Genomic DNA, 26,413 nt, shown 5'->3' on the forward strand with positions numbered 1-26,413 from the left:
TTAACTTGTAGCCTCTATATACGATTCGACTTTTTAACTAAGTTTTCAAGGACATTATAAACAACAATGGCTTCCAGTGGCATGAAAGTTGCAGGAAAAGCGAAAGTAGGAATTCTAAGAAAAATAGGTAGGTAATGGTATTTTAGTTGTCTTTTTTTTATTGTATTGAATGAGCTGGTATGCATCTTATAAGGTGTTGGGAATGAGAAGCGAGCGCATAGGTTTTTGATAAAAAAAATAAAAAAATTCCAAGTCCACCAAGGCCAAGGCCAAGAATATCATCACGGTCACGAGATGAATTTTTAATTCAGAAAAGTGAGTGCAGCAAGCAGGCACTTATGTTGGTAACAACAAGATATGAAGTGAGTAGAAAAGTGCCAGAAGACAATAGAGAATAAAAATTTTTTTTTTTTGCCAGGCGGAGTTGTCGTACCAATAAGGTCGCAGGTTCAAACCCCACCACCGCCGCGAAAAATTTTTTTTTTTATTCTCTATTGTCTTCTGGCACTTTTCTACTCACTTCATATCTTGTTGTTACCAACATAAGTGCCTGCTCCACTCACTTTTCTGAATTAAAAATTCACCCCATACACCGGAGCATACCATAATTAGTGCAAAGAATAGAGATAATAAAGTAGAGTTTTGTTTCACAGCTTGTTCTATTTTTATTTTTTACATTTTCCACACCATGACTCTGACTCTGATCCAACGTTTTCATTCCTTCCCCTTCCTGTTTGTCACATATTCCTGTTACAATAATTACAACGCAGAGCAGGTGTTCCTATCTCCCTGTTCCTAAGGTTGTTCTATTTTGTTTTGAATATTAATTTGATTCATTCATTACAATAAAATCAAAACGAAGTGAAAATGGCGGCGGATACAAATAGGAATGTTTTTCAAGCATTTCAAGGGCCCTCAACAACATGAAAACAGTTCAGACTTTATTGATCTCCAGCCAGTTCATCTTTCAGATCCGTCACTCTTAGAATGAAGTTCCAACCCTACATCAGGTAAGTCCCTTCTGAATCTATTCTTGCTTTTTTTTTTTTGTTAGGGTTAACCTCTCTTTCAAGTACTATAGGTCACATAAAGATACTGCACTACTTTAACAATTATTAGTGCGAATCAGACTCAGACATGCAGTGTAGCACAAATCTTAGCCAGTAAGTGTTGACAGACACCAGGCCAGCCAGCCGTATCACTTTTCCTATAATATGCCACGTCTGGCAGGGAGCTGATAAAATAACTGTGTGTTTGTCCTTGGTTTGAGAAGCTTATCTACTGTACAATTTTGAGCATATAGGGTCACGTAAAGCACTTATAGTATAGGGTCTACTCTGGATTCACTTCCGGAAAGATGTATTTTAATCAACGAACATGCAGTCGGTAAATCCAATTCTAATACATATTGAGAAATTCATGTATAGTAAGTATGCAAACAGACCACCCTGTTCTTTCATTTTGCTGTATCATATGTTCCATTTATTTGCATCATTCTCTACAGATGTGTGCCGCGAAGACCTTGCTGATCTCAATTATGAATCTTCCCTCATTGATGATCCCAATGTACCATATTCAAGTCATTTAAATGCACCAAGCTTACCGAGTTTATCTGGTAATTTTTTTTTCTTTTATCAAGCTTAAGTTGTATCTTATGCTGTCACCCTATAGTGATATGAGGCCTGACCAGTCAGAACACTGTTCTCATGACGCCGAGTTCCATCTACTACAATACCGATTTTGATGTCTTGGTATGATGCAGCCTGGATGCTATTCCATATTCATCTTTGTGACAGCACAGCAGTTGTCAAGTAGCACTGTTGCTGAAATGACCTATGTCTAAAGTAACGACAACAATCAGATGAAACGAAGAGGAATGGTGTATCTTAGGTGTCAAGTACCGGTATATTGCTTTTGCTGAAATTGAATTTTAATACAATGAATAGAAAAATAAATGCCTATCAAGTGAATTGCTGTTCCTGTTTCTATTTCAGATGTTTTGTGCCAATCAGGGACCTTTTTGATACCATCAACAATCAACTTTCTAAGATATATACTCCAGACATGAACCTTACAGTGGATGAGCAATTAATCCCATGGAGGGGGAGAGTCAAGTTTCTTCAATATTTACCCAGCAAACCGGATAGGTATGGATTGAAAATATTCTGGATATGTGATTCTAAGACTGCTTATCCACTGAAAGCAATTCCCTATCTTGGAAAATATGGAGAAAGGAGGACAAATTTAGGAAGAGAAACTGTCAAGGAATTAGCTATGCCATATTGAAAAAGTGGTAGAAATATTACTTTTGATAATTTTTTCACGGACAAAGAGCTTTTGTTATGGCTCAGAAAGCAAGGATTGACAGGAGTTGGGACAGTTCGTAGAGACAAACGTTTTCTTCCTGAGAAATTTAAACATGGCAAGGATTTGAAAAAAATCAGAATCAAGCTTTGCTTTCACCTTTCAATTGTCTTTAGTTAGCCATAAATCAAACCACAAGAAAAATGTAATTGTTTTGAGTTCAATGCACAATTCTAAGGATGTTGATGACGAGCCCAAATGAAAACCTGAAATGGTGAAGTACTATAATCAAACAAAAGGTGGAGTTGATACGTTTGACCAAATGTGTCACAGTCTGACAACCAAAAGAAAGTGCCGAAGGTGGCCAATGGTGATTTTTTACAACCTGTTGGACACGGTAGGTATTTCATCTCAAATAATTTATAGGGAAATTTTTCCACAAAGCGCTCTCGCAAAGGAAAAGAGAAGGGCAGAGTTTCAGGAGGACTTGGCAAGATGCCTATTGCAGGATCATCTTTCTCGCAGATTAGCAAAGCTGAGGAAGCCTAACATTATGTTAGAACTCTCAATCCACCATGTTTGTGAAGTATGGAAAATCACCAGACCAAACCATTCTGAACAAATGAGACAAACTGCTAGTGGTACACCATCAAACAAGCGAAAAGGAGAGCAGGGGAGATGCTGGGACTGCCCAAGGAATAAGGACCGGAAATTTAGAACTTCATGCAGTTCATGTGGCAGATTTGTTTGTAAAGAGCACTCACTTCTCGTATGCAAGTCCTGTTGAGAGTGATAACAAGAGATAATGGGAGGCAGAGAGTTGAGAGAGGATGACAAACTGATAGACAGACAAAAAGAAATATTTTGGACCCTGGTAGACCAAAGGAAGGGAGGGGGAGGGGATTGGCATGCTGCTCAATGTTACATTCTTCACTATATATTCTCGTCATTCAAAGTCTTTTCTGACTGGTAAGTTTGCTTTGTTATCAAAATTATGAAAGTTAATTCTGTTATAATGCCTTTTTAAAGTTATTATGTTATTACATTTGACTTGATATTTTTGTTGCTACCCTATTAAATTTTGATTTTGAAACTAATTTCTTCCAGTTGGTTACGAGAAGAAATAAATTTAATTCATGTTTCATATTTTAAAAAAATTAACTGATATGCGTGTAATATATGCGTGTAATATATCATACATATCAAAAATTAAAATAAAATAAAAGTTGCCACAGTGTTATATTTCACTTGTTCTAAAGATAAAATTTAATTTCAATAAAATTCACTTGGTTTTTTTAAAATAAAACTCATTATGGTCTCAGTTTTACTTATTGTGTTATTGTTTTTCTATATCATGTGTGTTTTGTATCTACATGTATATAATACTATCAAAATAGGTTAATGAAATCCTTTTCTGTTTATTGCTTGTTTATATAAGTATTTGATTTAGTTGCTCATGTTTTCTCTATACATAGGTTGGGGTGTAAAACCACCCCATAGGATTGAAATAGGAATGTTCCATTTTTTTTCTCTTTATTGTCATGGGGTGGTTTTACACCCCATCGGATATGAATAGGGTATCTGACATTTTATACCTATATAACCCAAAATATATCATACTGATATAAATGATACTTTGTGGTCACAATTATCATATAACAATTAGCGATTACATAAAATTTCAACTTTCTAGCTCAAAAAATAAAAAAGTTATTGGTGAAAAACATAGGGCTGGGGTGTAAAACCACCCCATGGAGTGGAATAGGGTTAACTGCTGGTCAAAAATTATTTCGCGATGGTGGTGAACGAATCGGCAGTCTCAAGAAGTGGGTGAGAGAGGGATCTAGAAATGACTTTGGGTTTGAAACGAATATTTTTGTGTTCGTGGATAGCTCACACGGTAGAGCCACGCTCTCACCTGCCAGGCGGAGTTGTCGTACCAATAAGGTCGCAGGTTCAAACCCCACCACCGCCGCGAAAATTTTTTTATTCTCTATTGTCTTCTGGCACTTTTCTACTCACTTCATATCTTGTTGTTACCAACATAAGTGCCTGCTCCACTCACTTTTCTGAATTAAAAATTCACCCCATACACCGGAGCATACTCAATGTATCAATCGTTTCTATGTTATATGTTTGTGATGAGAATATTGGCTATTAAGCTTAACTGCTGGTCAAAAATTATTTCGCGATGGTGGTGAACGAATCGGCGGTCTCAAGAAGTGGGTGAGAGAGGGATCTAGAAATGACTTTGGGTTTGAAACGAATATTTTTGTGTTCGTGGATAGCTCACACGGTAGAGCCACGCTCTCACCTGCCAGGTGGAGTTGTCGTACCAATAAGGTCGCTGGTTCAAACCCCACCACCGCCGCGAAAAAATTTTTATTCTCTATTGTCTTCTGGCACTTTTCTACTCACTTCATATCTTGTGGTCACGAGATGGTGACATTGACAGTGACAGTAGTCAGTAGTGACTTCTGACTTCATTCTCATCCATTAAATATAAATAAAAATATTAAATATAATCATTTCTCATGCATGTCATGTTGTCATAGTCCATAGGTCATGAGTCATAGTCAGACAGGGGAGGGCTTCCGAAAGCTCCTCGTCCTAAGGGAAACAACCCAAATATTCCCTCAACTTCAAATAGTCTATCTAATCCCAGGAGTGTTGCGGTTATCCGGAGTGGACTGTAATTATATCAGAAAATCCTGTAATAATGAATTATTTCAAATCCCATGTTAATGTATCGCAATATTATCCTATATATATATGCATTTATATTGGGATGGCAATGTACACAAACCTATCAAATCTCATAATCCATAATCCAACATATTGCAGTGGTACGGAATTTAAGGTGGGGTGGGAGAAGTAAAAGAAATGCCTTTGCTTTATTTGTTCTTTTTTTTTTTTTGGGGGGGGGGGGGGGGGGGGGGCAGCATTATTTTAGAAAATGGCCCTTTTTTTTTTGTCAACATATAACATCTACTGAAAAACATAAGAAAAATTGCTCTTCTCGGCAAGGGCTATGTAGAACGTATCGGCATGTTCATATTGAATAATTGAGTGGGGGGGGGGGGGGGGGGGGGGTATTTCCTTTATCATGAGGAGCTTTTGGAGGGCCTCCCGAACGGCTGCCATAAAATTTATAATTATAATTATTTCTAAGAGTAAGCTTCTTTTTGTCAGTCGAGGATCGTAAATTCCTATTTGACACATATATTTCTAACATACTTTTAATGTAGTCAGGTGCTTCATCATTTAGGCTTTTAAAACAAAACAGAGCAATCTTAAAAATGATTCTTTACTTGACAAGCAGCAGTGCAGCTCATACAGAATAGGCAGGGAATATGCCATTCTCTTTTGTCTTGTCACTAATTTAGCTGCACTATTCTGTAGGACCTGCTAAGCGCGAGATTTTATCATGGCTTTTGTGAGGTAAAAGACCATTCATTGCAATAGTCTAGACGTGATAAAACAAGAGTTGTGATGAGTGTCATTGTTGCATTTTTAGTAAGGAAATCTCTAATAGTGGATATTTTCTTAAGATTATTTGTAAGAGTTTTACAGAGGCTGCCTACCTGCATTTTCATAGAAAAATCATGTTTCAGGAATACCCGGAGAGTTCTAATATCTGTCAAGGGCTGAATTGGACAACCATTTATATTCACACTTAAATGTTCCCTCAAGCCATTTCCGCTTTTATTTCTAGGTATAGCATAACTTCTGTCTTTCATCATTCAATTTCAACTTATTCGTTTCCATCCAACATTTTACGTCTGCAATGCAGTTCTCGACAGATGATATCAATGAAGGAATATTGCCTGGAACATCAAATCTGTGTATAGTTGTGTATCATCAGCATAACAGTGATAGGAAATTTCATTTCTTACAAAAATTTCGGAAAGAGGTTGAGTATACATGGTTAAAATAACTGGACCCAAGACTGACCCTTGTGGAACACCATACTGAAGGCAGAATTCATTTGATCTAGCCATATTTATCTTGAAACCTTGTTTCCTACACTCTAAATATGACAAACCATTCAATCACTGATCCTCTGATCCCAAATGTTATATTCAAACGTTTGATCAATATTGAGTGGTCAATTTTGTTAAATGCAGCTGATAGATCTAATAAAGCCAAAAGAGATACATTATTTACATCTAAATTGTGAAGAATGTCGGTACTAAGTTTTACAAGGGCAGTTTCAGTGCTGTGGTTTGATTTATAGGCAGACAGGAAATGCTCTCTAAGATTATTACAATTTACATGAAGCAGCAGATTTTTTAAGACAATTCGTTTATAGTTGAAAGTAATTAAAATTATGATGATGTCTTGCGGTCGTGCTAGTAGTCATAATGGTAATGATAATGATATAAATTTTAATGAATGGTAGTTAAGGTAACAATTGGTGATACTATTATTCATACAAAGTATAAATAAAAGGAATTCATTAATTTGCAAATAATTGATCAATTCAATACGATAATGATGGAGTACTGGTAGTTGTAGTTGTGATAGAGTTGATGAAGCGGTAGTGGTGGTGGTGATTGTAGTGATGAATATATGGTGAGTGGCAATGGGGGCTGTAGAAGTGTATTAAGGATGAATATGTGGTCATGGTTGTAGTCGTGGTCATAGTGTTGATGATAGTGGTTGTAGATCTAACATATTATTATAACAAAATACATTGATAGTTGAAGTACCAACCCCTATTTTTAATTACAAGTACATGGTGCATTCGATAATAATTACATTCACCTTGACCTTTTCAAATCGAGAACTGTTCAGATTACATTGTGCATTAAGTGTGTTCTTAAAAGGTCAAGGTGGTAACTCACTCATTTGCATGATTTTTATTAATTCCTCTGAGCTCTTTATGTATATTAAAAAAACAAAGCAAGTTGACTTAATTTACACATTTGGCTGTTTTAGATTATATTTTGGTTAGAAGTGAGAATGAAGAAAATTCTAGGATAAAACGTGACAAAATGTTTAAATGTAACTAATGTTAAGATGGTTTTCAAGACAATGCTGATGTGTAATAAAGCTCACTTAATGAAGAAAGGGATGCAAGGTTTTTATTTTTTATATGCCCGTCTTATCTTCACTCAGCATGTTTTCATGGTTTTGATTATTTCTACGTAGACGATTATAAGCCTTGTTGAATGCGAAGTGGCTTTAGTAGTGTCAAATATTGAATAAAAAAGACAAACAAGCTAGCACCTATTGGTCAGTATTGGTGGATTTTCACTCTTGTTCGTCAGTATGCTAAATGCCAAAATATCTGAATTGATGTCATCTGAAAATGCAAAAAATGCAAAAAAAACTTCCTAAAAGAACACATACACACAGACACACAAACACACACACACACACACACACAACACACACACACATACACATACAACTTTCAATCTTTTTTCTTTTTTTTAAATGATAATTACGATTTATTTTTCTGCATTCCATTCTTAATTGTAATCTTTATCTATTAATGTCTATAATTAATATTATTGTTAATTATCGCCACCACCATTATCACCAAACATACTTATACTATTATATTATCAGTCTGATTTTTAGCGGTTTTGCTTGAATATTTTCAGTTGGTGGCTTGTCATAAAGTTTATTGATATTCAAGAGATATTGAACAAAACATGTGCTGTCGCACATTAATCAGTACTGACCAATAGCCATAGCCAGCCCCCTCCCTGCCGTTTCATTGGACCTGAGGTCACTGTATTTGAGATGCACTGCATCAGCTGCAAAGTGTAAATCTCAAGTGAGATTATGTGATAGCAGCAATATGAAACCATTGTTAAAATTGGAGTGTAAATTTTACTGTTAGTGTTATTAGAATATTAATTAGGTAGCCTAATAATAATAATAATAATAATAATAATAATAATAATAATAATAATAATAATAATAATAATAATAATAATAATAATAATAATAATAATAATAATAATAATAATAAATAATGTTTTCTTTTCTCATTAATTATGATTATTATTACGAAAAATTCATTCTACTATTAAATGATTGTGCGTGCAACTCTTTTTCCACTGAACTAAATACACAATCTTGTATTTTTCTTTAATAAAAGCTTCTTCCTGTTTTTCATTCCCAACAAGACACGAATTAATCTTATTGTTTTTCATTGTTATTCACCCTCTATCCTTTATGTATTATTATATACCAAGTTCAAGAGTCATACTCAATCCTCAACAACCAAAACACCAAACATGGGATTGAACAAGATTTAATATATATGTTTCTGCTCGAAGCTCGAAGAAATAAATAGCAATATGAAATTGAATGTAAGCTTTAATTTAATTACGAAAACAGATAAAATGGACATTTTGGATTTCCCCTTTATCAACAAACAGGATGAATAAAACAGATAAATGGGAAACCCAAAACGTCCATTTTATCTGTTTTCGTAATTAAATTGAAGCTTAGATTCAATTTCATATTGTTATTTATAACAAGATTTAATATGAAACTAATACTAAGACACTAGTTTATTAACCATGGCTTCTTCTGAACATCAGTTTAGTCTACTTATAGCACTTGTTAACAATTCTTTGCTGAAATTGTATTCTTAATTTTGTCTACAATCTAATTTCAGGAAGCTACTTCAAAATCATAGTTGATGACTACAAACTTGTTGGTAAGGAGATCCTCCAGGATATGTCAGATTCGCCCATCAAAGCTTCAGTGTATGGAATCACTCTTGCCGCAGCAGCGATAATGGCCAAAGCAAATCCTTCAGAAAGAGATCTGGAAGATACTTTAATTAACAATGCCCAAGAAATTTCGTTAGTTGGTGCTCCAATTCGCAACAAAAATTCTGACAAATTTATTGACAATCTAAGATCTGCTCAAAGAGATGGACGACTTCATCATACAAGTTTTGGACTATTTTCATGTGTATGGATCAGTGAATATCGTCATGAATTAGATTTATATGAAGCTCAGTGCAAATACACTAAAATTCCGTGGTATCAGTGGCATCGTCAAATTGTAGATATTGGATTTCTTGGTAAATTTATCAAAATGTCACAGGCAATGGAAGACTATGATGTAAACAACGAGGAGTGGAATACGAATGATAAATCTTGATTAGTATATTCATGGAAGTGTGTGTGTGTGCGTGGTGTGTGTGTGGGTGTGTGTGTGGGTGTGTGTGTGTGTGTATGTGGAAAAGACTATGAATGTGTACGTATGACATTTTGCATTTTTTTATCAGAACGTTTCAAAATCAGTATGGAATGCAACTTGATATTGATTTCATTAAATGAAGCCAAACTAATTCATCAATGCACCTGCCATTTTTTAGATTTATTTAAACAGCATTCAATATTCTTTTAATGCTTTTTTTTCTTCTTACCACACTTCCCCTCCTCTAAAATCTTCCCCACCCCTCCCCTTCTCTTCCATGGTGAGCCATGGGGTTGACTTAACGCTGTCTTCTCTTTAATTTACTTTATCTGTTTTGCTCTTCCTCTTTCTGCCCGTCCTCGTCTTGGAATGGGGTTACTTTGTGGTCCTATCAGAACCTGGCATTGTTTGGCTGAGACTGAGAGGATAACGGTTAAGGTAGCCATAGTTGTCAGCAGGGAAGGGTTGATCAGAATTTTTTTTCTCTTTGAAAATGATTTCCTCATCAAAAATTGTTACTGTTCTTCTGGTTTTATTTTGTAAACTTTTTAGTGTACTCCTCTTAGTTGTACCCTGTGCTTATGTCTAAAACTGAATGAGACTTTAGTTGTTTTCAAACTAAGTACATGCACTGATGGTATTAATTGAGCTTTTATAGCGCAATATCCACTAAACATGCTCAAAGTGCTTTACAATGGGTCCCAGGCCAACAGTAACAACATTTAGGACGGGATATGACAGCTGTTAGGCGATTTTACAAATTTTTTTTCAGACAGAGACAACGCTGTTAATGGCCAAGTACTCATTTTACACCTGAGTGCGGTGAGAGAATGTGAGTAAAGAGCCTTTTCCAAGGACTCTACTATGCACTGAGCAAGGCTCGAACCCAGGACCTTCCGATCCGAAACAAGACCACATAACCGCATAGAATGCCCTTGGAATCTACATCTCTTCCCTATTTGAACCAATCTCCTTTGTCTTAGATTTTTGGTCATATGCTTTCAACCATATAATTTGGTATGCTCTTGGATGCTTATAATTGGAAATCTAGAGTCTTCTTATTACCCCATTTTCATCTGTTTTACTGGCGCTGTAAACCTAGATTTGTTGCAAATGCCATTAATAAACCCTTCATCTTTTAAAATACCAAAAATCATCTCTCGATCATATACAATTTGAACATGATATTTTGTAAACAACTGAGTGTATTCCTCTTAGTGAGGTCCTGTGCTTATGTCTGGATGGGACTTTAAGGTGATCTCAAACTAAGGATATTGAGGTTTATCTCTTGGAATCTTCTTCATTTCTCTATTTTAGTTCTATTTTGTCTTGGGTGCCTAATATGATTGTATTTCTAGAATTTTTAAAAACTACTAGTGGAGAACCCGCAATATTTGCGGAAAAATAAAGGCAATTTCAAACAGACAGCCATCTATTATACTTATACTACTGAATTGTGGAAATAAACATAGATCGAGACGAATCTTCTTTTAGTCAACGGGCAATATAATTACCCTTAATTTAAGAAAGGTTGGTACATGGTAAGTTACTGGTATATCAATCTCTATTAAAATGTGTTTTATCATTTTTAGATTTGCCGGTAATTCTGTGCTCAATAATAATAATTTAACATTGACTTCAGTGGAACCATTTTGACCCCCAAACCTATCTATTTTTTTTGTTTTAAATATAGGGTTGGAGATCAACATTGTTCCGAACAACCAATGTAAAATTTATTTCATGGAGCACAGAATTACTGGCAAATCTAAATATTATACAGTGGAAACCTGATATAACGGGGATGGTGGGACCAGAGCAAAAGTCCTGTTATAGCCGATCCCTGTTACATCAGAAATACAAGGGAAATAAGCACATACTACTATTACTACTACTACTACTACTACTACTACTACTACTACTACTACTACTACTACTACTACTACTACTACTACTACTACTACTACTACTACTACTACTACTACTACTATACTACTACTATTACTACTACTACTACTACTACTACTACTACTACTACTACTACTACTACTACTACTACTACTACTACGACTACTACTACTACTACTACTACTACTACTACTACTACTATTACTACTACTACTACTACTACTACTACTACTACTACTACTACTACTACTACTACTACTACTACTACTACTACTCTTACTTCTATTACTACCATTACTATGACGACTACAACGATGAGAGAGAGAGAGAGAGAGAGAGAGAGAGAGAGAGAGAGAGAGAGAGAGAGAGAGAGAGAGAGAGAGAGAGGGGGGGGGGGGGGGGTGTTCTCTTGCCCTCTCACCATACTTGACATAGACTTGTCTACTTTGTTAGATCAAAGGATGGATGCCGCAATTTCGCATGTTCTTCACATTTCACTCTATCTACTAATACCAGGTACGTGTCATCATCATTTAGAGAGACTGGCCAGCAAGTTCAAAGAGGTGAGTTTCGCTCTTTGTGAAAAGGCAGTGTCCCTGTTATAGCCGATTTGGTTCAAGTGAGGCCATGCTATAACCGATAACTTTTAATTAAGAGAGGTAAAAAAAACGGGGATTTGAAAAATCCCTGTTATATCCAATCCCTGTTGTAACCGGGCCTGTTATAAATGGTCTCCACTGTAGAACTATTTTTTACAGACTGATAAACTTGCAAACCTTTTTATTTCAGACCAAACAGTTGTCCCACAATTCCAAATTCCTTTGATCTTTTCATCGTTTGCAATAAAATATGACTCAAACTTTAAAATGTTTATTCTAATGGTGTGTTTACTCTTTTTCCCGGTAAAAAAATTAATCATAACAAAGTTGCATTCAGTGGCGTAGCTTAGCAAATATTTTTTCGTTCATTCAAACAGTGTAGTGTAATAATAGAGAGCAATTACGTATATTGAACTTCACAGCAATGAAAACAGCGCTTTATAATTTATATCTTCCCTGATGGACAACGCACATATAATCTATGTAGAAATCACAACATGAAGCTACATTTTAACTATTAATTGTAACCATTGTTTATGTTACGTGTGTACAATTTGCTGTGTCATTTTACCCAGGGTGACATTGTTAGTGAGTGAAAAGTAAACTCCTGGCCAAGCCTGTGGGGAGTTAAGTGATCGTAATCACCACAGAATGTTATTGTAAACCATCCAAATGTTCACTCATCCCAGACCCTTCGTTTTTTATATACTGTAAAGAATAAAAATCCCAAGTATGGTACTGTAACCGATGAAAAAATAATTGTTTAACGTCACTTCCAATTCAGTGTTCGAGCCAATTTTAAATTCCACCAGAAGGTTGTGAAGATAAAATATCAACGTCAACGCGTGCTCGCGTGTTGTGGAACGGACTATAGATCGTAATACTCAGTCCTTTTTGACATTTAAATTTGACTTTCATTGCGAGTATAATTTATTCTAAAGATCTGAACACCAAGTGTGTATGAAAGGTGCCAGACAAAGCTAGAAAGAAAAATACATTTTTAAAAAAACACGTCCAAAAAAAAAAAAGTCTACCTCGACTGGGGATCGAAACTCAGACCTGCTGATTACCAGTAATGCAAACATGTATCGATGGAGTATGAGGGAGTCAGCCAACGCTAGAGACAACAGACCACATAATCTTAATGGAGATTAAGAATAAGATAAAGGGAGTAAATCTGACTTAACAACACAAAATAGACGCCGTTTCGGCCTTTGGTCTTTCTCAAGGAAACACACAAAAAAGAAGGCCGAAACGTCGTCTATTTTGTGTTGTTAATTCATGAGTCAAATTTACTCCCTTTATCTTAATCTCCATTTTATTGACTCATTTAGGCACCTCTATTTATTAGTTTCACATAATCTTTCACTGCCCTGTGACGGCTGTCCTCAACTGCGGTGACGAATTTAAAAGACTGGCTGGAAACTTTCAGTGTGGAGATGTAGTGCGCTACTACTACTACTACTACTACTACTACTACTACTACTACTACTACTACTACTACTACTACTACTACTACTACTACTACTACTACTACTACTACTACTACTACTACTACTACTACTACAGTCCACTCCGGATAATCGCAACACATTGGGATCAGTGAAAATGTTGTGAATAACCGAAGTTGATTTCCTGTCCACTATTGCAACATTTTACACATATATTGGTTAACTCAAACCAGTTGTTGTAAATATTGTTCTTAGTCCACCACAGACTGAGCAATTTGATTGAAACAAAAACCATATGGCAGCCCTGTATAGATTTGTCAACCAAAAGCAGCTATGATGCAAGCTGGCATTTTATATAGATTGGATTAACTTTCACTCTTTTGTTCTCAACATTTATAAGAGTCAAGAGATTAGCCGTGATGATAGACAATAAGCTCTCACCAAACTCATTGGTCGCAATGCACGTAGACTATGCCCGGTCCCCTCCCCTCCTATTTAATGGCCACAGATTACATCGCAAACCCATACTGCAAAGCCCCGCCCTCTTTTGTTTCAAATAGAGTGGTGACACACTACTGTAGCATTAAATCCCGCTCATTCTCGATTCTTCAACCTGTCACGATTTCATCCATGATGAAATTTAATCATGATATTTTGTTTGAATTTACCACTTTTTGAGGGCGAAAATTTGTTGCAATTAACCAGTGACTTTTATATAGAATTGATTCCGTTTCTTGGGAAATGTTGCTATTAACAGAATTGCGATTATCCGGAGTGGACTGTACTACTAGTGGGACGACGTGGGACGTGGTTTACCCAAGGACACCACGTCGGTAACCTTTTTCCACGATCACTGTCACAAATTCAGCAATGCTTGATATCGTTGACTTTTGTGACAAGACAAGTCACCATACTGCTGAGCCTTCGAGCCATAACAAACAATCACTATCTATGACTGGAATTATCTTACGAATTACATACGTATTATTTCAATTTTTAGTTACAGTGTTAGATTCAATGAACACCGTTTAGCCTATTTAAGCGCTTATTGTCTGACATTTTTAGTCACACACAGCTATCATGTACTTATTTGCTGGTCTGATAACCCAAATTATTATTGTTATGGTATCATTGTTGTAATGGAAATACTCTCGAACTAACGGAAAATAATATCCGTTGCAACTATGTTTAATCAAGCCTATATTTGCGCTGATTATAGGTCGCAAACAAATATGTACACGTATGTTACAGTACAGCGCTATACTATAATATTATTAGGATTCATGATTAAAATAACAGTCCCTATTTAGCGCAGACGCCGAGCAAAGCCATTTACACATTTACACAAGCCTAATAAATTAATTAAGTGAAACCTAGACGAACCATTGTTGTTTTCTCCATACGCCTTAGCAACCACTACTAGCAACTAGCAACTACCATCATTTATCCTCTACCCTACTCTTCATCATTGCGTTTCACTATTTCCTTATATGGCAATAAGATATACAATTTCTTAGAAAGGATTTCTATTTTAACTCACCAATCAGATTATAGCTTTAATGTATCCAGATTGAGTCAATCGTCGTCAAGGTAACTAAATTTATTATTTCCATAACTCTAAAACGAGCGTATAGTTTTCCATATTTTCTGTCTCAAATTTTGCTAATATTTTTTCAACTAAACAAAAGGCAAGATGTAGGATACAACTCTATCCATGAGGTCTTCAAGTTAATTGAAAGATTCATTTCCGCCAAACTACCAAATTGAAATTTAGGACCTAAACTTTCGAATTCCAGCCACACGATTCCGTCATTGCACTTTGTACCAACTTCCTTTTCCTTTTCTCATTCTTTTATGGCGGTGACCTTATGATTTGATACTAGACCAGACCTAGCCTACTTCAACATCGTATTTACTTCTACAAACTGTTTTTTGAAACATCCCTCTTTGGATGCAACTTATTTTAAAGTCTTGAAAGTTTTACCAGGATATTGTACAGATCTGTTATTCGACAATGTGTGACGAGGATGTTGCCGCGCTTGTTATCGACAATGGGTCAGGAATGTGCAAAGCTGGATTCGCCGGAGACGATGCCCCTCGAGCTGTATTTCCATCCATAGTTGGAAGACCAAGACACCAGGTAAAAAATAGATATTTAAAAACGCTCTGATATCACATAATTAAAATCATGATTTTAAATTTAGATTTTAATATTACTCAACGGGGGCCAGTTCCTCTCAGTCTCAGTCTGTCCTCAGACAGAAAAGCCTTGGGCCTAGTCAAGCCGGGAGGCCTTCCAAAAGCTACTCGTGCTAAGGGAAACAACCCAAATATTCCCGAAACTAACCCTAAGAAAAAATAAACCTGTCTAATACCTTTAACTAACCCTAATAGGAAAAACAAACCTGGGACTGCTTTACACTACCTTTCAATACTTAACCCCCCCCCCCCCCCTAAAAAATGGCGGCGGATAACCAACAAAAACAATGGTCTTATTAAGAAATTTAAAAATTTCATTGATCTATCAAGGTTTGTTCTAGAGTTTTTAAAATACTATTGACAAATTTAATAAATAACGCCCTACCAACGATCCACAGTGAAAATACTAATTGAAAGAGAAGCTAGGCCGAGGATCTTTCGGAAGGCCTTCTTTTAGAAACCATGGTCGGATGTTTTTAAAGTTTTTTGTAGTTTAATGTATGGGTAAGTAAAAAAATGGAATAAAAATGTAGTTCTCATGGTAACATTATAAACTTCAAAAAGACGGGTCTTCAGGCCTTGCCGAGCAGAGTAAATTTACCGTTGTTTTGAATAGCAACCAGGTTGCCAAAGTAGATTTTTAAAAGTTACTTTTTCTCTTACCGGCTGGTGAAGACAGGGAAACAGTTAAAACAAAAGTTTTTAAACATGTAATCGGGAAGAGTGGGGGCGGAGAATAAATATAAATCTCCAATCATATTTTCACTAGGATTGAAAGGTTTCAAAACTATGACACTTAAGATAAGTAGCTTTTCTTAATATCGTATTAATAATCTGGTCCCACGTTCATGTCCTTGGGTAAGGCACTTTACACACATTACCCCACTCGACTCTGATGTGAATGAGTCTATAGTAGGCAGCAACGGATAGTGTAATAGTGTTAATATAAAAAGACCCATAGGCAATTGGTATTGTATGAAATGGAAATATGGTTGCATATATTGGGTGCTGGAAGAATAAACGAAACATTTTGAAACGCATTAAGCTGTAAATGTGAAATATACATTTTCATATTTATTTTATTTATTTCAACATTGTACTTCAAAGTTATGATCACAATGTACATAATATGGGCTTCGTTCGAAAGGTTCTAGGTTTGAGAGTGATCGGGACGAGTGGGGATGGAGAACAAATCCCCAAACATATTTTCACTATGATTGACAGGTGTCAAAACTATGGCACTTAGGATAAGCAGTTTAAAAAAATATCGTAATAATATTATGGCCCCAATTTCATGTCCTTGGGTAAGGCACTTTACATTACCCCACTTGACCGATGTGAATGAGTACCTGCCTATAGGCAGTGACGGATAGTGTAACAGTATTAGTAAATGTTCCTGTTTTTTATTTTTATTTTTAAAAAATTTTTTTTTTACAGTTTTTGGCAAAATGAGGGTAATTTAAATCGAAATATATTTGAAGAAGTTTTGTGGCCAAATTTTTAAATACTTGTTTTTTCAAAGTGCGGCAGTTAATTGGTAAAATTCATCAAATTTTCCTTCCACATGTATTTTTTTAAATACGATTTGTTTTCTCTTTTTGGTGCATTCTTGGATAATTTAACAAAAATGCCTTCTCTATTTGCCAGCATTTTTATCAGAAATTGGTCCTTTTCTGCCTACATTCTTAGAAAAGGCTCCTTTTTGACGAGACCTTTAAAAACATTTTTAAAAAAATTGGTTGCCATTTCTCTAACCAACATAAACCATCTGGCTAACAAAACTTCTCCGCTCGGCAGACCGACCCTTGAAAATAAAAAAAACCCCAAAAAACAACGAACCGATTTTTAAGCTACTGTAACGAACCGATTTTTTAAGCTCTGTATACGCCAGATTATTAATTTTCACTTTCAGTCATATTTTGAAAAATGGCATTTAAAAAAATCAGTAAATCCATTAAAAATAGATGAAAAGTCTTATATTTAACAAATAAATGAAATTGTAAACGAACATAACAGCGGGGTTATCTTGCTTTTTAGGCTGCGCCTTAATTATGAATGGTTTCATATAGGCTCAGGTAATAAACGAAGATTTATTAGGTCCCTAAGGAGTATTGATACTTTAGGGGAGTTTCTATTATTATTATCTTTTTTTCTTTTGAATGTCTATATTTAATAAAATGCTAGAGACACCAAGAAAAAAAAAAACCCCAACAAAACCCAAGAAAACTTGAGCTTTTATAAAGTGCAATATCAACTAAAACGTACTCAATGCCCTTTACAAGAGATCTCTAGGCAACTGTGTGGGACGAGATATGATAGCTGTTAGGCGATATTACCATTTTTTCGACAGAGACAAAGCTGTTAACGGCCAGGTACTCAATTTAAACCTGAGTAAATGAGAAAATGAGTGAAGAGCCTTTTCCAAGGACACTACTATGCGCCGTTCTTACGACTTACGACCCTAAGGCGAGTGTCATACCACAAGACCACATTGCTGCAAACTTGATTAATAAATGCTTTGTCTTATAGCTGAAAATAAGTAACCCCCCCCCCCCCCCCCTAAAAAAACAGAAAAAAAAAACAAACCCAAGCAAACAAGAAAAACCAAAATAATAAAAAAAGAAACATAAACATAAGCAAACAACAGCAACAAAAAAAAAAAAATCATGCACACAAAACATCAAACAAAAATTAAAAAAAAACAAAACCCCTCAAACAGATATTGAGAAATTGGCCTTGAAATGACATGCACTGCCAAGGGCCTTTAACGTAAGAAGAAAAATTAGAAATAAAAAGCGAGTAAGTTTTCATGCACATTACATGGCTGACAGGGGGTTTGCTTAAGATAAGCTTTGCTTAAATGATACACATTAACATCCACCATTGCAGTCAATGTTTCGTCACCGAGCTCTCTCTCTCTCTCTCTCTCTCTCTCTCTCTCTCTCTCTCTCTCTCTCTCTCTCTCTCTCTCTCTCTCTCTCTCTCTCTCTATCTATCTATCTATCTATCTATCTATCTATCTATCTATCTATCTATCTGTCTCTTACCTTTCCAACCTTTTCATTGTTCTCCGCCCCTCCCTTTCCAATCAGGGTGTTATGGTTGGCATGGGCCAGAAAGACAGCTATGTTGGAGACGAAGCACAGTCTAAAAGAGGTATCCTTACCCTCAAATACCCGATTGAACATGGTATTGTCACAAATTGGGATGACATGGAAAAGATCTGGCACCATACATTCTACAACGAACTTCGTGTTGCCCCAGAGGAACACCCTGTTCTTCTCACAGAGGCACCTCTCAACCCCAAAGCCAACAGAGAGAAAATGACTCAGATCATGTTTGAAACTTTCAACTCGCCAGCCATGTACGTTGCTATCCAGGCTGTTCTATCATTGTATGCGTCAGGACGTACCACTGGCATTGTTCTAGACTCTGGTGATGGTGTTACCCATACTGTTCCAATCTACGAAGGCTATGCCTTACCTCATGCCATTATGAGGCTTGATCTAGCTGGTAGGGATCTCACTGACTACTTAATGAAAATCCTAACTGAAAGGGGATACAGTTTCACCACAACTGCTGAAAGAGAAATTGTCCGTGACATCAAAGAAAAACTTTGCTATGTTGCCCTTGACTTTGAACAGGAGATGGGAACTGCAGCGTCATCTTCTACATTAGAGAAAAGCTATGAACTACCTGATGGGCAGGTGATCACTATTGGGAATGAACGATTCAGGACACCAGAGGCCATGTTCCAGCCATCTTTTCTTGGCATGGAATCTGCTGGTGTTCACGAGACAACTTACAATTCCATTATGAAATGTGATGTAGACATTAGGAAAGACCTTTATGCAAATACTGTTCTCTCTGGGGGTTCCACAATGTTTCCAGGAATTGCTGATCGTATGCAAAAAGAAATCACCGCTTTGGCTCCTAGTACAATGAAAATCAAAATTATTGCACCGCCAGAACGAAAATATTCTGTGTGGATTGGAGGTTCTATTCTTGCATCACTGTCTACATTCCAACAGATGTGGATTTCAAAACAAGAATATGATGAGTCTGGCCCTGCCATTGTCCACAGAAAATGTTTTTAAAGTGGCGTTGCTACTCAAGACATCACACCTCAAGTTAACTTTATTGGATATACAATTTGCCTGTTTGGTTCGAACTTTTTAGCTGTTATCATGTTGTTTCCTTTTGTGCATGTCATGATTAATTACTTTTTTTATCGTATTAAAATTTCCTGATGCTTAAGGTTTGCTTTAGGTTAATTTTTGAAAACAATAGTCAATATATAGTGCTTCACTGCCTAAAGCAAGGTCCTAAATATGTTTGGTGTGGTAACGTAGACAAATTAGTCAAGAGTACTCGAGGTATATCTGTAACAATATTCCATACATCAGCCGTATTTAAGAAGAGTGCCAATCATATCACAAGCCTTGAAAAAGATACTATACTTTATGAAACTATTATGTCATTACCTCTTAAGTGCAAAATTCTGTATTTTGAAAATATTTTTCGATAATATTCTTCCCCTATTTTCTTTTGATGTACCAGCATCTGAGGTAATCTCTCACGATATAAAAGTTTAGGCAGGAATCATTTAAAGGAAAATGCAAAAAAAATGACTGACTTGTCTGAGCTGCCACACGAAAAAGTTTTGTTTAAAAAATAAAATGACAGCCATGTGTCTCAAATCAAAAAAATCAAACCAAGGGGATCTACCGTCATGTCCCCTGTTTTTTTGCAAACCCCTTCAAAGCTAAGGAATGTTTGCATGCCTAGCCGGGTGATTCTAAAGAGGCCCATCATTGGTTTTAAATATATTACTCTACATCTGTTGCCCTCATTAAGAATGTTTTTATTATGGAAATAGATCTGTATTACTGTAGCTAAGGATCTACAAAATCAGATGAGCGTTTATTTTTGCAGCTGGATAGAAGGGTTAAACTGAATGATGCAATAAAATATTAAAACTTCGTGGGTTCTATGTTGCGGTACTTACTTTAGCATGGGAAAATATGTTAGAGACGAAGCCCGCTCTAAAGGCATCATTGCATTACATTAGTTCACGTAGGCTCATAAAGTGCTCACATTTCATGTATTGTTAGATAATATACAGGAATACATGGCCTTATAACTAAGTAGTGGTAATCTTGACAATCCTCTACAAACGAAGTTTGATTTTACTCTAACCTGTCCTTTTATCTTACTGTTTAACTAATGACAAAAAAGCAGTAACATCGATGTGACTCAAGGTCTGTTGAAACACGGGTCGCATCGCTGTTACTACTTACTACTTTCTTTTTTGAAAACCACAATATATGGTGTCATATATTATGAATAAATTCAATACCGCCAGTCTGGGTGGGGTCTTTTGGCCTCCCATAGTGGGCACGTCACTAGCTGTTTCTATTCTTATCCCCCTTTTCTGTTTTCCCTATCCATGTTGCTCTCTTCTTTGTTCTGGATTGAGTTTGCTCAGTTCTTTTACCTTTTCCTGGGAGAGAGACTGAGACAATTAAATATACAAATACAATACCTTTTTTAAAGATAATAATTGTAAATTTTCTCTGTTACTCTTGTTTTATTATGGTTACGGGTTTTGGATATTATTTATTGTATATTGCACAATGTAAAAGTTGGTGTTTCCTTCATAGCGGGGTCCTTTGCTTTTGCCTTGATGGGACTTTTAGATGATGTCAAAAAATGCAAATCGATGGACTGATCGTGAAATAATCTGTACCGTATTCGAACCCGTCCCCTTTGTCTTATTTTTTCTTCGGTTAACTTCATATCTACAACTTCCCCCTATCACCTTCCTCTTTACCTTACCTTCTCGTTCTAGCGCCATCTCTGAGCAGTCCTTCATCATCATGTTCCCAGTCATTTCTTTTATATTTCCCGACCAGCTCTTTCGTTGTCTCCCCCTCCCTCTTTTCCCATTAATCTTTCCTTCAAGTTTGACGTGGAAACTGTTGTGGCGTCGTATGTGGTCATAGTACGCTAACTTTCTGTACAGTCACCAGGAATACTTTCTTATATTTTTAGTCCACCCAAAACCATAATACTGTTTGAATTTGTCTCTTTCCATGACGCATCTACCATCCGTCTCTAGCACCATATTTCAAAATCAGCGGTTCTTTTTTTTTCTATTCACCTTCCTCTTTACTAGCACTGAAATGACTTAATAGTGTTGCAAGCGCCAAAATCCATTAAAACGAACAAAACCGTCAGTAATAACCGGATAAATGGAAGTTGGCTTCATTGTAATATTGGTTTTTGCTGCACATAACTAATTTGTAACCATTTAAGTATCTTTACAGTTTATGAGCATGGGGCAATTGAGTGGTCATCGGCTTTATGCCGTTTTGTGGTATAGTAGTGATATGTTGCTTTGTAATCAATATCCTAGTTTCGGGTCCCGCTGTGTTGAGTTCTCGGTTAAGAACGTTTGTTTACATTTTTCACCACACTTTGGTTTCAGGTGAGACAAGAGTTTTCTCTTGATGAAAGCGTGACAAATGTGTCAGGTTTCATCTTAAATCCTGATACAGCTGTCTTGGGACACCTTGTACAGCGATTTGAGTTCATTGAGTGGGAATTGTTCACATTATTTACGTCACGAATAGAGTATTACCCGGTATTGAACTATCTATGGAACGAATAGAGAACTGGTATTAAACTATGGATGAAATACCCTTTTTGTCCCATTTTTTCTTTGACGTTGCAAGCGCTGGTAAACTTATGACAATCTTACTGTCCCATCCTCTTTGGTAAAACTATTGTTGAAATAACGTGAAAGTAGTCCCAAATGTCTCTGAGGTTCTAAACAGAAACAATCGTCGGTGCGTGGCCCTGTGAATATATAATGTAGATCTGACCACGTGGTTTTTTGCAAAAAAATATTTCAAAATTTTGCAAATAAAATGATGAATTTTGCAGAAGAAAATAAGTAAAAAATTTAGCAAAAATTTCTTAATATGTTGTATCACACTTAACTACATGCAACCCATGTAATAAAATATTCCCGCGGAATTACGCAATTTCGAACTCAAAATTATGCTAAACTATGGGACAAAAAATGGCAAATTTTGCCAGAAATTATGCTGATTTGGAAATAGGGGCAAAGTTGGGGGAAAACAAAATTTACAATAAAAAATTGCTGTCAATGAAATTATTATAATAAAAAAAAAAATCTAAGCTTTCAGGGTTGCCTGGCTCCAACTTCTCCTTCGATCACTTAAATTCATATTGTGCAAAGTAAAAGTCCTTTCAACATCAGCAGAGCTGATGGTTGGAAATATATAACGGCGTGCACTAGCTGTGAGGGGAGGCACAGTTTCCTGGCAAGAATCCCAAAAAAGCAAAAGAATTTGTCAAAAATGTGCAAAACGTGCAGATTTTGCGGTTGCAATGCAAATAAGAAAACTTTCCCCAATTTTGCGTTTCAAGCTTATTGAGACTACAACATGGAGTTCACTTGGGACCAGAAAAATAGTCCAGTAGCCTCTATTCGCGAAAATCGAGTGCTTTACTCTTCATCAACGATGCAAGCATGGTCTTATCATTGTCATTTGTGTTAAGCTGGGCACCGTTGAAGAGTTTTGGGATTTTTTGAAGAGCGTTTTGGGTTTTATTTTTCCTTTTTTTCTTTTTGTTTTTGGTTCCGGTATTGAACTATCTATGGAACGAATAGGGAACTGTCCGGTATTGAACAATGGATAAAAACCCTTTTTCGTCCCAATTTTTCTTGGACGTTTGCTCGTGCTGGTTAACTTTTGGAAATCTTACTGTTCCACCCTCTTTGGTAAAAGTGTTGTTGAAAGTGGTCCCAAATGTATCTGAGGTTCTAAAAAGAAATAATCATATCATCGGTGCGTGGCCCTGTGAATATAAATAAAATATAGAGTGTATGTACTTCAGTTTATTGAGACTACATAACATTGGAGTTCACTTGACAGACAAAAAAGGTTATCTTATCCATTTTCAAGGGAAACAACCTTTCATTAGAAAATGAGTGCTGAGTAAAAGTCCAGTAGCCTCCCCTTTTCACGAAACTTGAGTGCTTGACTCTTCACAACTTCAACCGTGCATGCATGGTCTTGTCATTGTCATTGTCATTTGATAAGCCTGCACATTTGTTTTTTTTTTGTTGTAAAAAATATATATTTCTAGGGGGAGGGAGGGGGTATTTGGTGGAAAAAGAAAGTCGTTCTGGCATGAGAACAGTTTAACCAGACCAAGACCGATTCATGGTTTTCTTAACGACTTTAATTAGCTGGCTTAGGCTGTAAACTGAGTACCTTCATTTTCGTCTCCTGTTCGTGAATAACCAGTATGTCATAGACGCTATGCATGTGTAAACCCTAAAGTTAAAGGTTTATATTACTATTACTATTAATATTAATTCAAACATTTATTGGGTAAGAACCGATCATCTAAACATGTTCTAAAACCAATATTCATTCAATAACAAAGAAGCTCCATGTGTTCTTTCACTTGTTGGTAGGAAACTGAAAGAAATTTAAATTCCGAGATAAAACATTCGCGTTCGGTTCGGCAACTAAAAACGAGTGAGTTGCACTCACTTTGCTATGATTATGATAAAACAAGAGATCAACTGAGAGGAAATGTCAAATGGAAGACAGGACGGACCTTGAGAGGAAAATGAATGCAATCTGTGTAACCTTACTTAAACGTTTATAGTATGATTAATGCAATTTAGTGAGTACTACTCATAAAAATGGCTGGCTAAAAACAATAACAAAGAGTTGAGTGAAGTCAATTTCGTTCCATCTATAACAGAGGGGGGGGGGGGGGGGGGGGAGGGTAGAGATGTAACAGGTACCCGGTTCAACTATTTTTGTTCTCTTTGCCAAAGAGCTGTGGTCAGTGTGGGTATGTCTACAGCTAAAAACCATTTTAAAAAAACAAGATAACCTTGAGCTTTTATATAGGACAATATCCACTAAATGTGCTATCAGTATCAGTAACACTAAACATTTAAATCCTGATATGACGCCTTTTAGGCGATATTACACTCCCCCACCACACACACAGAGAGAGAGACAACACTTTTAACGGTCAGATACTCATTTCACATCTGAATACAGTGAGAGAATGTGAGTAAGAGCCTTTTCCAACATACTATTTACTATACTACATTTTCAGTAAAACATTTGCCTTCCTGCAGGCAATGGGTAGCACAACACACACTGCTGCTGCTGCTGCTGCTGCTGCTGCTACTACTACTACTACTACTTTTTCATAAATTTTATTTTTAAAAACCTATTATTATGATCACAATATCTATAATCTTAAGCCTAGTCGAGACAGAGTTTAGGAATTAAAATCCTAGTAACAAGCTGCTTTTGCTTTTTGACTTTACCAATCCCCGTTCCCTTTTTATAAATTATTAATATTACTGTAGCTAGACAAAGACATAACTGACAAGTGTTTTGCTTTTAATATTGCTGGTAGTAAATTACTTGATTCCCAATAATACTTATTTATGCCCGGACAGATCTCTCGATAACCCGTTGTGATTCGATAAATTCATTCCTGAAAGAAGTACTTAGGATATATTATGTAAATTTTCACTCACATTTTTTGCCGAGACGATTCGTTTCTGTGTTTTTCACACTTCTTCAGTCGGCATAATCCATTTTGTAATCTACGAGATGCCTGGATAAGTCCAGCTGATGACAGCCATTGAAATGATTTCCTATCTTATTCAGAACTCGAGCCGCCATATGGAAAGGGACACAGTTGGGTTCGGTTATGCATTAAATTATTTCTCCCCTGATTTTATCTGCCGATTTAGATTACAAAATGGATTATGCCGACTGAAGCAGTGTGGAAAACACAGAAACGAGTCGTCTCGGCAAAAAATGTGAGTGAAAATTTACATTATATATTAGCTCTAACCACCATTATCGAGCACTTTTGTACCTACAAGTACCCACCAACACTAAAAAAAAATAATAAAAAAAAAAAAAAAAAAAAAAAAAAAAAAAAAAAAAAAAAAAAAAAAAAAAAAAAATATATATATATATATATATATATATATATATATATATATATATATATATATATATATATATATATATATATATATATATATATATATATATATATTTATATAGACTCGTGCATGGTTTCTTACAATATAGATTATAATGATTTTATTAATTTTTCGCATCAACTGTTACAATTTGGACTAATCTAAAGTTTGAGACAAAAATTTATAATTCAATTAATAATGTAAAGAATGCCATTGATAAAAAGCTTAATAATATTTGATTTTGACGAATAATATAACATGACATTGGATAATTGTATTTTGTATATCAGTTATTTGAAACTCTCGAATGTGCAAGACGGACATGCCATATGAATAGAGTTAATTATACTATGAATATTGAATAATACACTTATTTATGTAAGTGGATATTTAATTCTCAATATTATCAATTAATCGACATTGAATACTATTTATATAATTGATAAATTGTATCAATGCATAAAAGTTACACAGAGCATAAACATTTTAAAAGAACATATTAGCTCTTAAACGATAGGATACGATTATAATAAAACAACAATAAGACGGCTTTAACTTTACAATCTTTGATATCCACCAGATGACAATTTGAAATTGGTTCCAGAAAATGTGTCTTATATTTTTGATACATTTGTCGACTTTTAAACGCTGGAACCCTTATTTGACTTTTACAATGCTTTGCTCATTCAATTGCAGATCAACCTTAATAAGAC

General features: G+C 35.6%; 2 protein-coding genes across 2 annotated transcripts; both read left to right on the plus strand.

Annotated features, from left to right (window-relative positions):
• The first annotated feature begins 39 nt into the window (after window positions 1-39).
• On the plus strand, window positions 40-9,636 carry LOC144971875 (mitochondrial import inner membrane translocase subunit Tim29-like). Its single transcript, XM_078912952.1, has 2 exons — window positions 40-127; window positions 8,945-9,636. Exons 1-2 carry the CDS (start codon window positions 67-69, stop codon window positions 9,436-9,438), a joined length of 555 nt encoding a protein of 184 aa, XP_078769078.1. The 5' UTR covers window positions 40-66; the 3' UTR covers window positions 9,439-9,636.
• Window positions 9,637-15,282: 5,646 nt separating this feature from the next.
• On the plus strand, window positions 15,283-19,888 carry LOC144971882 (actin, cytoplasmic-like). Its single transcript, XM_078912960.1, has 2 exons — window positions 15,283-15,572; window positions 18,724-19,888. The coding sequence occupies exons 1-2, from the start codon at window positions 15,447-15,449 to the stop codon at window positions 19,726-19,728; spliced, it is 1,131 nt and encodes a 376-aa protein (XP_078769086.1). The 5' UTR covers window positions 15,283-15,446; the 3' UTR covers window positions 19,729-19,888.
• The last annotated feature ends 6,525 nt before the right edge of the window (window positions 19,889-26,413 follow it).

The sequence above is a fragment of the Berghia stephanieae genome, chromosome 1 (assembly GCF_034508935.2).
Source record: "Berghia stephanieae isolate SIO BIC M18660-M18661 chromosome 1, UCSD_Bste_1.3, whole genome shotgun sequence".
Taxonomy (NCBI): Eukaryota; Metazoa; Mollusca; class Gastropoda; order Nudibranchia; family Aeolidiidae; genus Berghia; species Berghia stephanieae.

Bases quoted from the DNA above. Each gene is read 5' to 3' on its own strand.
- LOC144971882 (XM_078912960.1), top strand. From the start codon at position 15,447: ATGTGTGACGAGGATGTTGCCGCGCTTGTTATCGACAATGGGTCAGGA. The intron at 15,573-18,723 runs GTAAAAAATAGA...CTTTCCAATCAG, and splicing joins TTGGAAGACCAAGACACCAG to GGTGTTATGGTTGGCATGGG.
- LOC144971875 (XM_078912952.1), top strand. From the start codon at position 67: ATGGCTTCCAGTGGCATGAAAGTTGCAGGAAAAGCGAAAGTAGGAATT. The intron at 128-8,944 runs GTAGGTAATGGT...ATCTAATTTCAG, and splicing joins AGGAATTCTAAGAAAAATAG to GAAGCTACTTCAAAATCATA.